This window comes from Octopus sinensis, linkage group LG10 (assembly GCF_006345805.1).
Source record: "Octopus sinensis linkage group LG10, ASM634580v1, whole genome shotgun sequence".
Classification (NCBI taxonomy): Eukaryota; Metazoa; Mollusca; class Cephalopoda; order Octopoda; family Octopodidae; genus Octopus; species Octopus sinensis.
Genome location: NC_043006.1, coordinates 67,948,509 through 67,966,287, shown reverse-complemented (window position 1 = coordinate 67,966,287; position 17,779 = coordinate 67,948,509). Strand labels below are relative to the sequence as shown.

The 17,779-nt window shown below is 37.4% G+C and overlaps 1 protein-coding gene across 2 annotated transcripts; it reads left to right on the top strand.

Annotated features, from left to right (window-relative positions):
* Window positions 1-168: 168 nt before the first annotated feature.
* On the top strand, window positions 169-17,413 carry LOC115216586 (U3 small nucleolar ribonucleoprotein protein IMP4). 2 transcript variants are annotated; one of them, XM_036506759.1, is made up of 9 exons: window positions 169-273; window positions 2,108-2,216; window positions 3,361-3,444; window positions 4,962-5,071; window positions 7,220-7,352; window positions 10,656-10,810; window positions 11,958-12,052; window positions 15,696-15,772; window positions 17,251-17,413. In XM_036506759.1, the coding sequence occupies exons 1-9, from the start codon at window positions 271-273 to the stop codon at window positions 17,364-17,366; spliced, it is 882 nt and encodes a 293-aa protein (XP_036362652.1). In that variant the 5' UTR covers window positions 169-270; the 3' UTR covers window positions 17,367-17,413. The 2 variants fall into 2 exon arrangements, with proteins under 2 accessions (XP_036362652.1, XP_029641913.1); XM_029786053.2 differs by lacking the exon at window positions 15,696-15,772 and adding an exon at window positions 15,066-15,142 and having other exon boundaries at window positions 176-273.
* Window positions 17,414-17,779: the final 366 nt, after the last annotated feature.

Here is a 17,779-nt window from a genome sequence, read left to right as displayed (position 1 = left end):
TTATAAATGTGACTAAAGAAAAATTAAAAGTGATATAAATTTTGTTATAGGATAAAGTAGAGACTAAAGTTTCTTTCTACTCTATAGTATCGATATATTAAGTTGTGAGTCCTACTATGTTAGCCTTTATATATTCTCGTCTGCATTAAAATACACTATTTTCATTTTTATTCCAATAGGATTCTTTGCAGTGTCGAGCTTCGATATATAGAGTTACTTCCCTCTTTCCACTCTTCTGTTTCCACCACGTGTTTTTATATATAAATCAACATGGTGAGTTGTTTCAATATTATTTTTACAATAATTTAATATATTCTGATGATTCTTACATATATATTTCATATATTTTCTACATATCCTTATATATATTCTTTCCTTATGTAAACTTTAACTTTAAATCTAAAGTATCGACTTTATATTCCAGATCTTCTCGTTCAACTACTATTTTCGTTCGATTTTATTGTTCCTTTTAGAATTTTTTATTGTTTCTACATACTCTCAGTTTTAGCCAATTCCTTATGTATTTTTTCTCACACACACACACGCATATAATATTTATGCTTAAACATAATATATAATGTTTAGAGAAGCGATCTTGTGTCATATTTATGTCGTTCTCGTAGTGGTAATCTATATCAGAAACTCATTAGCCTGTGTGAAGTTCATATATTTGGAGAGAAGAACATTGTTTTACATTGATAAACGAACTGACTTCTCTCTATATATGAAGTCTTTTGACAATCTCAGTGTCAGAAATGAAATAATAACTACAAATTAAAACCATTTCATATATTTGCAGTACTGGATTCTCTTGAATCTTATTAGTTTACATGTAGAGATGGTCAATGAGATAACCATCTGCGTAACTACAGACGTGTGCCCTCCATCACCGATTTTGTTTCTTAATAACTTCATGAAAGGTGCATGTTTTTTAAAGAAAATTTCTTGATTCATTTTAAATGGTATAGATTTGGATTATATCGGAATTTGTTGTGAAAGAATCATTCAGACCGGTGGAGCGGAGTTTCGGATAATTCACACACCTCGATTTGTTTCCTCTTAACTTTCTGAAAACTGGATAATTCTTTAAAGTAAAATCGTCTGCAAATACGTTTCTGATGGTGTGGATGACGATTAGGCTGGGATTTTATGTGTGTGTGGGATTGGGGATGGGGTCTGATAATTCACACACCCCAACTTGGTTTCCTCGTACGTTTTGATGAGGTGTGTTAATTACCCACTTCTCTTCTGTGTTTTCCATATCACAAAGAAACAAAATTCGGGGTGGGGACAAGGTGGGCACATCTGTAGTTATGCATATACCTCACTAACTTGTTCACTATTAACTGTAACTGGTGGCGATCTAGTTAATTGTTGACCATCAGTGTCGTTCACCTTGACAGTTGATTTCCACAACAGGAGCTAACAAGGGAGCTGCTATGTGTTTGCTCGAACCCTTAGAAATAGAATCCATATTCTGTTAAATCACACCTTGCCATATTATCACTGGAAGGATATTGAATAATGTCACATGTATACGAAAAGACAGGGTATTCATGGCTGATATGCCCTCTGATTATTGGCTTACTCTATAAGGATAATCTGGACTATAGCAACTTCTACAACATAGTGTGTATGTTTGCAAATAGTTTCTGGAGTAGGTCTATATGTCGGTACATCTGTCTGACATTCCACAATATCTTACAAACATTATTGTCTCAGTAATAACAGCTGTCTTAAGGAGAATAAATACATAAATGTATAAATGTCCAATGACTGAAATAAGGGATTGTAAAACCCACACATTTAATGGGTTCCTTTCAGTTTTCTGCTTACCAAATCCACTCACATGGCTTGGGTCGGCCCAGGATTATGATAGAAGACACTTCTCCAAGATGCCACACTGTGGCACTGAACTCAAAACCATGTGGTTGGGAGGCAAACTTCTTAACCTCACAGCCATGCTTGTTTACTGTTTAAACTATTAACACTTCATGATTCTCTTGTGTTACAGGGATCATCAGTAGTATAAATGCAGCATTTTTCACATTTTGTGTTATCTTACAATATGTGTCTCTGTTGATTCATTCTTGTAACTTTTTTACAGCTGAGACGTCAAGCCCGTTTGCGGCGAGAATATCTTTATCGTAAAGCAATTGAAGACAGACAACGAACTATTCATGAGAAAAAACAACGTCTGCTGCAGTCAATTGAAGGTCAGTTGCTTGTGATTGGTCTTGTTCCTTGTTTTTAGAAGATATTGCAATTTCAGTTACTTTTAACTTATTTTTAGATATGATTTTATATAATAATAATAATGAAATTATTTTATGCAGTGCTCAGGTGCACCACAACTTGTCAAAAGTGCGTATAAAGTATATGCAGTAATGTACAAATGTCTGGAAAGCGAACAGTGTATGAGTCAGATACATGCTTGCATGTGTATGGAGGTGAGAAAATCAGGTGTAGTGTTGGCGAATCTCAGGAAGCATGGAAGTTTTGAAGGATTCAGTGCTCTGACAACTAACGACTGATGCCGGCAGCTTTTTCCATGCTTCAGCAACTCTTAGCATGAAAAAATGTTTCTGAAAGTCATGGGAGCTGTGCTGTTTTCTGACTTTGTAAACATGTCCACAGGTGTTAGACAGATGGAGTTTGAAAAGGTGCTCAGAGTTATTGTTTTGTAAGATGGTTAATAATTTTGTGAGTGTCTGCCAAGTCAGCTGCCAGACGTTGGAGTTTCAATGTATCCATGCCCAGGGAAGTAAGGCGTTCAGAATATGGCAAATGCCTGATGGAGGGTATTCTCTTGGTTGCACGTCACTGAACGGCTTCCAGACGATTATTATCCTGTGCTGAGAGAAGCTAGAGGTTTGCTATAGCATCCTTTCATCTTGTGGGACCATCAGTGTGCACCTGAAAAGTTTTGTCTCAATCTGTGTTCATCGAATAGTGACTGTTGTAGCTATAACAGTCCATGCAGGAGTGACAATTACAGCTGTAGCAACCACATTTGTAGGTGTTACCCATCAGTGTTGTCATGATGTTTTCTTCAGTAACGAGCCTCGACTTCTCTCTTCTTTTTAAACTCTTGCCTCCATCAAGAACAATTATTTGCAATGTCTTCCCATCTGGAGGTTTAGTCCAGTAAATATAAACCATTTACATATGAATATTTAGGGCTGATGTTTTTTCACTTTTTGAATTATTTTCTCTCACTACTTATTCAGAACATGAGCGAGAAATTAAATTTCAGTGTGTTTTATTTTAAATAGTTACTCTTGTTTATGATAAAGTGTCATTTTTGCTTTCATTATCTCATCATAATTTTCTATGTATTATATTTGATCTCTTTTTCAGAAAATGTTCCTATTGCTCCTGAAATAAGGAAAGATGCCATTAGACTCCAGAAAAGTTCAGAATGGGATGACAGTGGAGCAGATGGTAGGTCTCTTGTTTTTATATATTTCGTATCGCTTTGTAACTTTGCCATTGTCATATCCTTTTATAATGTTTCATCATTATCATTTAACGTCTGTTTTCCATGCTAGCATGGGTTGGACGGTTCGACTGCGGTCTGGTAAGCCATGAAGGCTGCACCAGGCTCCAGTCTGGTTTGGCAGTGTTTCTATAGCTGGATGCCCTTCCTAACGCTAACCACTCTGTGAGTGTAGTGGGTGTTTTTTACATGCCACTGGCACAGGAGCCAGAGCAGGCTGGCAAACGGTCACGATCGGTTGGTGCGTTTATGTGTCACCAACACGGACGTTTGTTTTTATTCTATATCATGTTTTGTATTGTTTCGTTAAAGGAGTAGAAGCAGTGCTGCAGCCTTGAAACTGGTGGGAACGATGATAAAATAACTTAGTTGAGATTAGCTTTGTCTTTCATCCTTTCAGGATTGATTAAAAAAAGTACCAATTCAATGTAGAGAATTGATGGAACTGTAAGAATAATGTTGGACTAGATGCCTTGCAGTTATATGATCTGGCACTTTGTGTTCAGGGTTCAAATCCTGCCATGGCTTACTTGGGTGGTAAGAAATAACTTGTCATCTCGTCACTGGCATTTTCTGTGCTGTTGATAGAGTCCATGCTGTTGCAAATTTTGGGGATTCTGGTTTGAGGATATTTTTCTCTCTCCTTCCCACCTGTCTTGGAGGTTCTGAAAAGGATCATAGACACTGCCTTCCCTCTTGGCTAAAAGATTTTTTTTAAAAACTTGTTTAATACAGCAACATTAGTTTTTGCTTACATTTTATGCAAAGATTTTAAAACTAATTACTATTAAGAACCACAACTAAAAACATCATTTAATTTGGAATTGCTTCAATTGTACAAATAATTATATTTCTTGTTAAAAAATTGAAAGCTATATGGGTATGGCTGTGTGGTTAAGAAGTTTACCTCACAATCACTTGGTTGAAGTTCAGTTCTACTGTGCAATACCTTGAGCTTCTACTATGGTTCCAGGACCCCTGGCCAACCAGTGTCTTTTCAGTGAATTTGGTTGACAGAAACTTTATGGAAGTCTGTTATAAATGCGTGTGCCCCCATCTTCACCACGTAACAACTACTGATGGTTTGTTTACATCTCCATAACTTGGTAGCTCAACAAAAGAGACCAATAGAATAAGTACCAGACTTTAAAAATGTGTACCATAGGTAAATTTGTTTGACTAAGCCCTTCAAGGAAATGCTCCAGCGGGGCCACAGTCCAATGACTGAAATAAGTGATTGTAAAACCCACACATTTGATGGGTTTCTTTCAGTTTTCTGCTTACCAAATCCACTCACATGGCTTGGGTCGGCCCAGGATTATGATAGAAGACACTTCTCCAAGATACCACACTGTGGCACTGAACTCAAAACCATGTGGTTAGGAAGCAAACTTCTTAACCTCACAGCCATGCTTGTTTACTGTTTAAACTATTAACACTTTACGATTCTCTTATGTTACAGGGATCATCAATAGTATGGATGATGAATATAAATCTGCTGGTATTGAAGACCCTCAGTTAATGGTCACAACTTCACGCGATCCTAGTGCGAAACTCAAACAATTTGCGAAGGTCAGTGATTTTCATAAAAGCTTCATTACATCAACTGTTTGTATTTTCTGGTGAACAGGACTATAGAACACTACGAATCAAGTTTTAATCTCTAGTCATAACTCTTCAACATACCACGAGAGAGCTCTTGGATTGTATATCTTGAATCTCCTATTCAATTAAGAAGTTGCAGCTGCAAGTTGTGAACTGTCCTCAGTTGATATATATGTGTATATGTGTGAGAGAGAGAGAGAGAGAGTCTATTAAACCTTTTCACTGCAGAATTAAATTTCATGATTATTCCAGTAAAGATGTTAAATATCTACCAAAAAATAGAATTGGTTTTTTCTGCAAGTCATATTGCCTCATTGAACTTGACATATCTCAATAAAGAATACTTTCAAACATGACATTCCACAAAAAAAAAAAAAAGATTGGTCTATAAAACTGCTTTGTACAGTTAAGGTGAATGAAATTTTGGGTGGATATATCTGATTTCTGTAGTAAAAGGCTTAAAATAAGAAATGTGCAACAACTTCTTACATTCACTATTTCATTGCATTACCGCACTTCTTTTGAACCAATCAAGAAGCATCTATATGATTACTCAGCTTGCTAGAAATAGCAGTCGATTTTCCCTGAAATCACTTGCTATTGTTTTAAAGAAAAGGACAGATTGGGTAATGTGTAAGATACACTATTCCTGATGAAAGGAACTGGGAGGCCAAAGGTCTATTCAATCAGGGTTGACCTGACACTAAACAGCACATGCTTCATACACTCAAACTTTGACACAAAGAAAAAAGGAAGGATACAACCCTCTAAAATTCTTGTCATTGATGTTGAAATTCCAATGAAGGAGCCTTAGATCTAGGTTAGAAACCAGCTCTTTCTCTATTGGCAAGCAATCTTGAAATAAAACTGAATAATGACACATTTACACATAAACACACACACAACGAGCTTCTTTCAGTTTCCATCTACCAAATCCACTTACAAAGCTGTGGTCAGCCTAGGGCTATAGCAGAAGACAGTTGCCCAAAACCATGTGGTTGGGGAGCAAACTTCTTACCATACAGCCATGCCTGTCTCTGCATAATAGTAATAATTCTCAATAACATGTAAACCATCTGAGCAATGTGTAAGTTTTATATTAAATCTGAAGTTCTGTTTCTCTGTCTTCAGTTACACAAAAGCAATAGATATTAACGGTTGTAATAGGCAGTAAGTGTGGAAATACTACCGAGCTAAGCATATTCTATATAGAGTACTATATTCTCTCTATGCTTGAACAACAAGCAACTAAGTGTAACAAATGATTAGTGTCATAATCTTTGGTTGCTCAAGGAAACCTAACATGTATAATGTTACCAAATTGACATCTCAAACACTGTCACAACCTGTTACAAAGCTGAAATATTCATATATCTGCAATAGTGATGATGCTGTACACAAACATCCAACACTTAACACACTACAACTGCTAACTCTCACATATAAGGATTTTTGGGTTTTTTTTCACTGTCTCTTTTCTTCTACTATTTAATTACCTCTACCCCTATGAATCAGGTTCACTGAATGAAACCACATCTCTTATTATCTCTACTGTCTTTAACTGCCCCTGCCTCCATCTGGTACTAGAAACTTTACTTAGTTTGAGACAATGAGAATGTTGTTACATGGTTGCTCGACCTGCTAGAAATAGCAGCTAAATCTCCCTCTCAAATCACAGTTTACTGTCTCAGAAAAGTAGGACACATTGTATAATTTGGTCCTGGGTGTACTGTCTGAAAAACAGATACAACAGTCATGACTGGATTGTCTTTTATTGTAGCAGACTTCCACCTGAAAAACAAATGCTATTTTACTTGATCCTTCCTATCTAGGACCACCTCTGGGATTCCTTCTCTGTCCAGTTTACATTCACCAATCTTGGAGGAACTGTAAAAGTCATGAGAACCCCTTCTGGCAGTTACTTTTTGTGCTGATATTATTCCTTACCATTACAGAACTCTTCTTAAGTGATGACATACTTAATCAACTTGCTAGAAATAGTGCCAAATCACTCAACACTCTGTACAGTCTTAAGACAAGGACATATTAGTTAACATATACTTGATTTGAGTTGCTGTCTTTATTATTATTATAATTATAATTCTTTTATTGCAGGAAATTCGATTAATCTTGCCAAACAGTAAGAAAATCAATCGAGGAAATTATGAACTGAAACAGTTAGTAGATGCTTGTCGTGCCAATAATGTCACTGATTTGATCCTGTTACATGAACATCGAGGAGTTCCAGGTGAGAAGCCTGCTTCAGTTTTCTATTTTTGTCCGTATTAGTCGAGATGAAAAGTTTTCATTTCTTCAAGTGTTATGTACTGAGTTTGTTCCAGCTGGTGTGGGTGGAATATTCTTATAAATCTAAACATTTGCATATTGGCAGAGACATTGCTGTGTGGTTAAATTTGTTTTGTAATCCTGTGATTCTGGAATTGACCCCACTGCTTGGCATAGCAGTAAACGTTTCTACTATGCTTCTGTGTTGATCAGTTTTTTGTAAGGGATGTTCGATTGATGGAAACAATGCAAAAATCCATCTTGTATCTGTGTATTTGTTAACCAGAGTGCACCACCTTGAAGAATTCTAGTTGAGTGAATCGACCCCACTATTTTTGTTTCAAGCCTGATACTTATTTTATCAGTCTCTTGCTGAACTGCTAAGTTATGGGGGCATAAACACATCAACACCAGTTGTCAAGCAGTGGTGAGGCCCAGACACTAAGAAACACACATGCATGCACATTTTGCTTCTTTCGGTTTCCATCTCACAAGGCTGTATTAGAAGACACTTACCCAAGGTGCCATGCAGTGGTGCTGAACCTGGAACCTTGTGGTTGGGAAGTAAACTTCTTATCATAAAGCCATGCCTGCACCTAACATGAGACAAAAATGACACTGGAGTCAGTCTGATTGACAAAACCCCTGGAGTGGTGCTGACAATAGTAAAAACTTTCTTCAACAAAAAGTAAACTTCATACATCAATGAGTCTGAGTAATTAACCTAAGTGAACTAGTTTCTAAAAGTTCTTAAAATATGCTAATTATTCACACCTACTCATATACAATATTGTACATCATCTTAGTGGGTTTCTCATCACTACTTCAGTAAATATGGTGGTGTCTGTTTCACTGAGGAGGTCCAAAATATGACCAGAGTTGTCCTCCATATGTGTTGAAAGGGTTAGATTAATGTTGGTTTCAAATTTTGGCACAATGCCAGCAATTTCTGGGGAGTGGGTAAGTTGATTACATCAACCCAAGTGCTCAACTGGTACTTATTTTATTGACCCCAAAAGGATGCAAGATAAAGTCAGCCTCACATGGAATTGAACTCAGAACGTAAAGATGGACAAAATGCCACTAGGCATTTTACCCTGACATGCTAACAATTCTGCCAACTTGCTGCTTTGAGATTAGGTTAATATTAAAAGCTTACCTTAGCTGTTGCTTACAAACGGGTAGCTTGTACGTGCTTTTGCTAATTGTTTTAGGTGCCTATGTAGTCCTGAGCAGACATGGACATCCTCTCAACCCTCCTATCCTTTGACCCATTGAACCTGTTCCAGAAGTAAAATCCATGATCCCATGATTGAGGGCCCAATGCCCTAACTACTTGGCCCCACACTCCTTCATAAAATTCACATTTGACACTGAGCAAGGTTGTTTGTTTTCTGACGGCATAATTATTAATAATATTTTTTTTATATTCACTACATTAAATATATATAGCTCCAACCTCATTGCATAGCACATTGAATAAGTGTTTTCTATAGTAGATTTGGGTCAACCAAAACCTCGATAAAATCAATAGACAGAAACTGGTAGCCTATCGGTGACACGCTTAACTCATTATCCAGTTCAACACTATGTCATGGTGTGCTTGCATGTCATTTGCTCAGTCAGTTGCTTGGTCTTTCAGTAATCAACTGTATCTATAGATGATGAGTGGTATAAATTTTTGGGTTTAATAAAAGTCTATGAAACAAAATCAGCCTTAATAGGAATTGTAATTATAATGTGAAGGGCCATAACTCTAAATTCAGCGAGGCATTTCAACACTAATTATGATTCTGAGTCCGCCAACATATGTGTGTGTGTGTGTATGTATATATATATATATATATAGGTGCAAGAGTGGCTGTGTGGTAAGTAGCTTGCTTACCAACCACATGGTTCCGGGTGTCAGTCCCACTGCATGACACCTTGGGCAAGTGTCTTCTACTATAACCTTGGGCCGACCAAAGCCTTGTGTGTGGATTTGGTAGACGGAAACTGAAAGAAGCCCGTTGTATATATGTATATACATATATATATGTGTTCGTGTTTGTGCTCCCAACATCGCTTGACAATCGATGGTGGTGTGTTTATGTCACCGTAACGTAGCGGTTCAACATAAGAGACCGATAGAATAAGTACTAGGCTTACAAAGAATAAGTTCTGGAGTCGATTTGCTTGACTAAAGGCGGTGCTCCAGCATGGCAGCAGTCAAATGACTGAAACAAGTAAAAGAGTAAAAGAATATATATATATATATATATATATATTATATACGCATACATGATGTATGAGTTTGAATTCATAAAACTCTGTTGTAAAGTTTATTCACAGTTTTCACTTCCTTTTGTTGCTAGTCTGAGTTTTACATTCTCCTTGTGTATGTCAACTATAATCATCATTTTAGGCCTGTTTTCTCATACAAGCATCATAAATTAGGTGTGTCTGTCTCAATACTGCCATTTACCTCTGGCTGTAGTCCTTCATAATCTCTTTCACTGTCTGAGATTATATCTCATTGCTTGTGTCTTCCTCTCCTATCTTGTTTTCTTCCATTGAATTGTTTGGTACTTTGTTACATCACACCACCATATAGTCAGTGTTTCCCTATTTTGCATACTATGGCTGGTTCTTCTATTGCTAGTGGAGGCACAATGGCCCAGTGGTTAGGGCAGCGCACTCGCGGTCATAGGATCGCGGTTTCAATTCCCAGACAGAGCGTTGTGAGTGTTTATTGAGCGAAAACACCTAAAGCTCCACGAGGCTCCGGCAGGGATGGTAGTGATCCCTGCTGTATTCTTTCACCACAACTTTCTCTCACTCTTACTTCCTGTTTCTGTTGTACCTGTATTTCAAAGGGCCGGCCTTGTCACTCTTTGTGTCACGCTGAATATCCCCGAGAACTACGTTAAGGGTACACGTGTCTGCGGAGTGCTCAGCCACTTATACGTTAATTGCACGAGCAGGCTGTTCCGTTGATCGGATCAACCGGAACCCTCGTTGTCGGAACCGACGGAGTGCTTCCATCCCATCTATTACTTATCTTTTTTTTTTTCTCTGTTCATCTGTAATCTCTTGTTCATACTCGTTAGCATCCAGCAGAAGTTGTTTTCTTCTAACCTTTGCACATCCTACTTATTTAATATCCGTGCCTTGCTACCTTGCCACATTGCACCCCATGTTCAAGTGATTTATATTATTATGCTGTAAAACAGTCCCTTCAAAAGTGCACATCTTTATTTCATTCTTTCTTCTCTCTTCCATGTAGATGCATTAACAATCTCTCATCTCCCCTATGGGCCGACAGCTTACTTTTCCATGTTCAATGTCATCATGAGACATGATATCCTTGATGTAGGAACCATGTCAGAAGCTTACCCACACCTTATATTCCACAACTTCGGTACACGGCTTGGAAGAAGAGTAAGTGAAGTAATAATTCATGTTGATTTTTATGTTACTAAATTGCCAATCCCTGTAATTGTAGAATAATAAATGCATGCATCTATACACAAAAGAAAATTAGGGTAGAGAAAAGACTTCTTTAATCCTTTTAAAATCATGTCTCTAAGAGAGTTGTGAAGGCTCATGGCTTAGTGGTTAGAGCGTTGAGCTTACAATCGTGAGGTTGTGAGTTCGATTCCCGGACCAGTCTGTGTGTTGTGTTCTTGAGCAAGGCACTTTATTTCACGTTGCTCCAGTTCACTCAGCTGTAGAAATGTGTTTGCGACATCATGGGTGCCAAGCTGTATTGGCCTTTGTCTTTCCCTTGGATAACATCAGTGGTGTGGAGGGAGAGGCTGGTATGCATGGGCGACTGCTGGCCTTCCATAAAAACCTTACCCAGACTTGTGCCTCGGAGGGTAACTTTCTAGGTGCAATCCCATGGTCATTCATGACTAAAGGGGGTCTCCTCAAAGAGAGTCTTGATAGTTTAAATGATGAACCTTTTGTCAAATGTATTAAATATAAACACGCATAACTCCCTAAAGACCAGTTTAGAGAATTAACTTTTCTTTAACGTTACAGACTGTGGTGTTTGTGTCTGTATATCCTGTTATCAGAATATACAACACACTGAAACTATTAACCTCTTACTGTTTAAATTGGTCATATCCAGCTCAAATGTTTTACCTGGTTTAAGTTAAAACTAGTCAGATCTGGCCTCTCATACCAGCCATACAGTGTCATTCTAAAAATAAACAATCACATCACTGATATCTTGAAACTATGAAATATTGCATGATTAATTCAAAACTATCAATAAATAAGCATTACATTTGACAGAGTAATCTGAATGTTAAATAAGTTGATTAGCTATTAGTTGAATCCAAACTTTTAAATTTGCTTTAAAAGCATTTCAGCAGATTTTTATCTTTAGAAATGTCTTGTTTTGTCTAGTAAAATACACATCTTGGGATCACGTTCACTTGAAACAAATGTAAACAAACTGTTTGTACATGATGATTGCTTTTTCTAATGTAAATATTTTAAGATAAATATGTGGATGGTGTGAAGTATTCCACATAGGTGATGTTTATATTAAAAGATGTTAACATGATTTTTCTAGGTGAAAAATATTCTAAAATTTTTATATCCCGTCCCAAAAGAAGACAGTAAACGTGTTATGACATTTTCTAATTCTGATGATTTCATCTCATTCAGGTAAGTTTTTCAGCAATTTTATTTTCACCCTTTAAGATATAAATCCACTTGTAACTACCACTGCTGATTCCATCATACGAAACTTCTTGTTTGAAATCTTTGATTTTTAAATTTAATCTTTTCATTGCACTTTCTGAGAACTTTGTTCCAAACACAAATTTTATAATGGACATCATTTTAATTATTGTACTAAATCCTAAAATTCTGGATTAATTTTGAAATTAACTGAAACATAGCCAATGGAATTCTGTAGAAGTATGGTCACCAAGGGATTAGTGAGTGCAGATCACTCTCTCTGACACAATCCTTAACTATGATCTAATGATCTACATGGTTGCTTGACTTGCTGAAAATAGCAGCCAAATCTCCCTTAAACTATACCCTTCTATCTAAGGACATGTTGAGCAATGTCTGAATAAAAGATAGGATGATTGTGGTTGGAATGTCTTTGATCATAAGCCTGCTAGTGAAAAGAACTAGTTGTCAGTTTTAATCTAGATATTATATAATATCCATCATTGATCTATGTTTGGTCAGTCAAAAACAATAATTGGACTTGCCCTCGACCGAGGTGGAAGCTAAAATTATATTGAACCTGATTTGTTGTCATTCAAACTATGATTTATATGGTAATAGACTCTACTGTTTGATGTTATAACATGTTTTAATATATTTTTAATGTATCAAACTGACAAAATCTTTGCAATGACAATAGAAAGAAATAATGGTTGACATTGTAAGGGAAATAACTCATGTCTTTTCTATTTCCCAAAGTTTACTTTGTATTCAGTCATTTACTTCTAAATATATTTTTATATAAGATGTACCCAGTGTAAGTTATGAACACATAAGAGGTGCAGCAACATCAAAGAAAGATAACTGAGAAGGTAGCTTTCATGTGCAGCAGATGCACAGGGGCAATAAACATCACAGATGCTCAGAAAACAGATTCCATCACACTCCAGTGGGAGAAACTAGAAGTAGTTGATAGCTTCCGCTACCTAGGTGATCAAGTTAGTAGTGGGGGTGGATGCTCAGAGAGTGTCACCACTAGAATAAGAATAGCCTGGGCAAAGTTTAGAAAGCTTCTTACCCCTGCTGGTGACAAAGGGCCTCTCACTCAGAGTGAAAGGTAGATTGTACGATGCATGTGTGCGAACTGCCACTCCCAAACAGTTGAAGGAATCCGGGGTTGAGGTAGACCCAGGAAGACATGGCATGAGGTGGTCAAGCATGACCTTTGGGCCTCACAGAGGCAATGACGAAAGGCCAAGACCTCTGGAGATATGCTGTGACTGCAAAGACCCAGCAAATAAAGTGAGTTCATGGCTGTATCCTATACCAGTTTAGCTTAACCAGCCCCAGCCCATTCAAAAGTACCTTGGATTGTAGGGCGACCTGCTGTGCTTGAGGAGACCTATTGAGTCAAGTACATAACATCAAAATGAAAATCAAATGGAAATTGTAGTTGTGATACCTGTGCCAGTGACATATAAAAAGCTCCATCTGATCGTGGCCGTTTCCAGCCTCCTCTGGCCCCTGTACTGGTGGCACGTAAAAAGTACCCACTACACTCATGGAGTGATTGGCGTTAGAAAGGGCATTGAGCTGTAGAAACACTGCCAGATCAGACTAGAGCCTGGTGTAGCCTCCTGGTTGAACCATCCAACCCATTCTAGCATGGAAAACGGATGTTAAACGATGATGATGATATCTTTTTAGCTTTTTTAGTTCCTCTCAGTCATGCCTTTGTGAACGATAGCACCACAGATTTCAGGTTTCCAAAGAGTCTGTCACTGCATTTCCAATGAGGAGAATGATAGAGAATGTCTGTGTAACACAATGTATTTGTGTTTGAGCCATTGATGTTTTGGTAGTTTCTCTCTGGCACACTCATACATATACAGTGGGCTTCTACACAGTTTCTAGCTACCAAATTTCATTTGTAGAGTATTGGTCAGCTGAGGCAACAGTAGAAGACACTTGCTCAAGGTTCAATGCAGTGGGACTGAACCCGGAACCATGTGGTTCGTAAACAAGATACTTACCACACAGCCACTCCTGCGTCTTGTGGGCAATAAAGAAATAAGAATTGAATTCAGACCCACATAGGTTCAAGGCGAACTTTGAGATATCTGGCTCCTTGCTGAACTCGAGAAGACTCGTCCTCCACAGTGGAAGTGCTAATGCTGCTCCCCCTGATGAAGAGGATTGGCCTGCAAGAGCCCCGTGCCACTTCCACATAAAAAGCATTTGTGCCAGTGCCACATAAGAGCACCTGTGCCAATTAAAAGCACCCAGCACACTCTGTAAAGTGGTTGATGTTAGGAAGGGCATCCTGACATAGAAACCAAACCAAATCAGACAGGAACTTTTATTATAGTTATCTGAATCAATATTGTCATTCATATTATTTCACATTGTTTAATTATTCATATTTTTTTTTTTGTGCAGTTTCTCTAACCTTTATAATATTTTATGAACTTATTTTAGATTGGTTTAGCTTTTCTGGAATATAATGACCATCAGTTATAGACATCAATACATCACTTATATATTTACATTTTTAATTCAGCTGATATGAATTATGAAGTAATTTCTGTCCTATTGTCCAGTTGTGTATTTTATGTGTTCTTTCCCTTCTCAGATTCTAGCAAACAACATTCAAGCGAGGTCATCGCCAGTGCAGGTGGCACGTAAAAAACACCATTTGAGCTAGGCTGTCGCCAGTACCACCTGACTGGCCCTCGTGCCGGTGGCACATAAAAGCACCCACTACACTCTTGGAGTGGTTGGCGTTAGGAAGGGCATCCAGCTGTAGAAACTCTGCCAGGTCAGATTGGAGCCTGGTGCAGCCATCTGGTTCGCCAGTCCTCAGTCAAATCGTCCAACCCATGCTAGCATGGAAAGTGGATGTTAAACGATGATGATGATGAAACGAAATCTTGTTTTTAAAATTGCAAAAGCGTGTTCTATTTAAACTGGTTTCAATTCTTTGGCTTCATTTTTCTAGGCATCATGTTTACTCAAAGAATGCTGAATCAAAAAAAATTGAATTAACCGAAGTTGGACCAAGGTTTGAGCTAAAATGTAAGTAAAACTATATCATTTATTGAAATGTATACAAAACACTATAAGCTCTATTTTCAAAGTGTAATGTTTCTTTTTATTTTCTATCTTTTACTTGTTTCAGCCATTAGATAAGCAGCCATGCTGGGGCACCACCTTGAATTTTTTAGTTGAATGAATTAACCCCAGCACTTACCTTTTGTTTTTTTAGCTGGGACTTGTTCTGTTAGTCTCTTTTGTTGAACTGCTAGGTTACAAGGTTACACGCCACCGTTGGCCAAGCAGTAGTGGGGTATAAACACTGACACAAGACACAGATATTCATATCTCTTTCTCTCTCTCTCTCTCTCTCTCCCCCCCTCTCTCTCTCTCTCTCTATCTATCTATCTATCTATCTATCTTTGGAGCCTGGTGCAGTCATCTGGTTCGCCAGTCCTCAGTCAAATCGTCCAACCATGCTAGCATGGAAAGTGGATGTTAAACGATGATGATGATGAAACGAAATCTTGTTTTTAAAATTGCAAAAGCGTGTTCTATTTAAACTGGTTTCAATTCTTTGGCTTCATTTTTCTAGGCATCATGTTTACTCAAAGAATGCTGAATCAAAAAAAATTGAATTAACCGAAGTTGGACCAAGGTTTGAGCTAAAATGTAAGTAAAACTATATCATTTATTGAAATGTATACAAAACACTATAAGCTCTATTTTCAAAGTGTAATGTTTCTTTTTATTTTCTATCTTTTACTTGTTTCAGCCATTAGATAAGCAGCCATGCTGGGGCACCACCTTGAATTTTTTAGTTGAATGAATTAACCCCAGCACTTACCTTTTGTTTTTTTAGCTTGGGACTTGTTCTGTTAGTCTCTTTTGTTGAACTGCTAGGTTATAAGGTTACACGCCACCGTTGGCCAAGCAGTAGTGGGGTATAAACACTGACACAAAGACACAGATATTCATATCTCTTTCTCTCTCTCTCTCTCTCTCTCTCTCCCCCTCTCTCTCTCTCTCTATATCTATCTATCTATCTATCTATCTTTGGAGCCTGGTGCAGTCATCTGGTTCGCCAGTCCTCAGTCAAATCGTCCAACCCATGCTAGCATGGAAAGCAGACATTAAATGATGATGATATACATATGTATAATATATATATATTATACATATATATATTTGCTGTGCTTGAGAAGAAGAGTCATCAAGTCAAGTGAAATTGTAGTTATGGCAGATACTGGTGTTACATAACTGGTACTGGTACCGGTGGCACGTAAAAGCACCCATTACACTCTCGGAATGATTGGTGTTGGGAAGGGCATCCAGCTGTAGAAAGCATGCCAAATCAGACTGGAGTCTGGTGCAGACCCTCAGCTTAGCAGCACTGATCAAATTGTCCAACTCATGCTAGCATGGACAATGGATGTTAAATGATGATGATATAGTGATAGTGTTCCTGCTGCTTAAAGTACTTGTACCCCACTCCCATGGGGGCAATAACAGAATATCAACTGTTGACTAGATTGATTCAGTAATGTGTTAAGAATACAATAATAATGTTTTCAAATTTTTGTACAAGGCCACCAATTTTGTGGAAGGGGATAAGTCAATTATCATGACCCCAGTGTTCAACTGGTAGTTTTTTATTGACCCTGAAAGGATGAAAGACAAAGTCAACCTTGGCAGCATTTGAACTCAGAACATAAAAATGGATGAAATGCCGCTAAGCAATTTTGTCTGACGTGATAACGATTCTGCCAGCTCACCACCTTAATAATAATAAAAAGAAACAGAAAATTATTTAAGAATGATCTCTTGTTTACCTGCAAGTAGTGTAAAAGATTGTTTTTACTGGTACATTAAACATGTTTAGAGGAACATTGTTGCTGTGAGAACAATAACTTGTCCTGTAAATAACTTCTTTTTTTTTTGCATAACTTTATTTGGTTTTGTAAACGAACAACTGAGTGTATTTATTTTAGTGGCTTACCAATGTATACAGTGAGTTTCTTTGCCCTAGGCATTGGGAAGACACTCGACAAGAAAGAGAAACAAAACTGAAAGAAGAATAACTACTACCAGAACTATTACTAATAATATAATAATAAATCCATACTTTATTTATTTTGTTGTACTTGCAGTGTTTAAAATAATCCTGGGAACAATTGATAATGCTGACACGGCAGATGTTGAGTGGGTTTACAAGCCTTACATGAGGACAACAGCTAAAAGAACATTTTTAGCTGAGCAAACTTGAATTATTTTAATTTATACTGATTTGTAAATAAAGATGTTCTATTTTAATTTCTGTGTTGTTTTTTTAATCATTTGCACAAATAATTCATTGTGCAACTCTGAATTACATCACCTACTTCTAACTTATATTAGCAAGTCACCTTAACACATCTGTCTCCTAAATTACACCAGCTACTGTCCTTACCTTGCAGCCAGTCCTCATCAACAAGTGTCTCCTTCACCCTCTCCAGTTACTGCCCCAACCCAATTTCAAGTGTTCCCTATTTTACTTTCAATCTCCACTTTAGGATCCCAACTTTCACAGCCCAGTAGTAACAGTTTCCTTTTTTCCTAAGAATATGAAATAAGCATTTTTTAATCCCCATCTGTGTATACCTTCTCTCCTAATCCCATCATTATCTCATTGCTGACACA

Bases quoted from the DNA above. Each gene is read 5' to 3' on its own strand.
- LOC115216586 (XM_036506759.1), top strand. The intron at 3,445-4,961 runs GTAGGTCTCTTG...CTTATGTTACAG, and splicing joins GGATGACAGTGGAGCAGATG to GGATCATCAATAGTATGGAT. The intron at 15,773-17,250 runs GTAAGTAAAACT...TTGTACTTGCAG, and splicing joins ACCAAGGTTTGAGCTAAAAT to TGTTTAAAATAATCCTGGGA.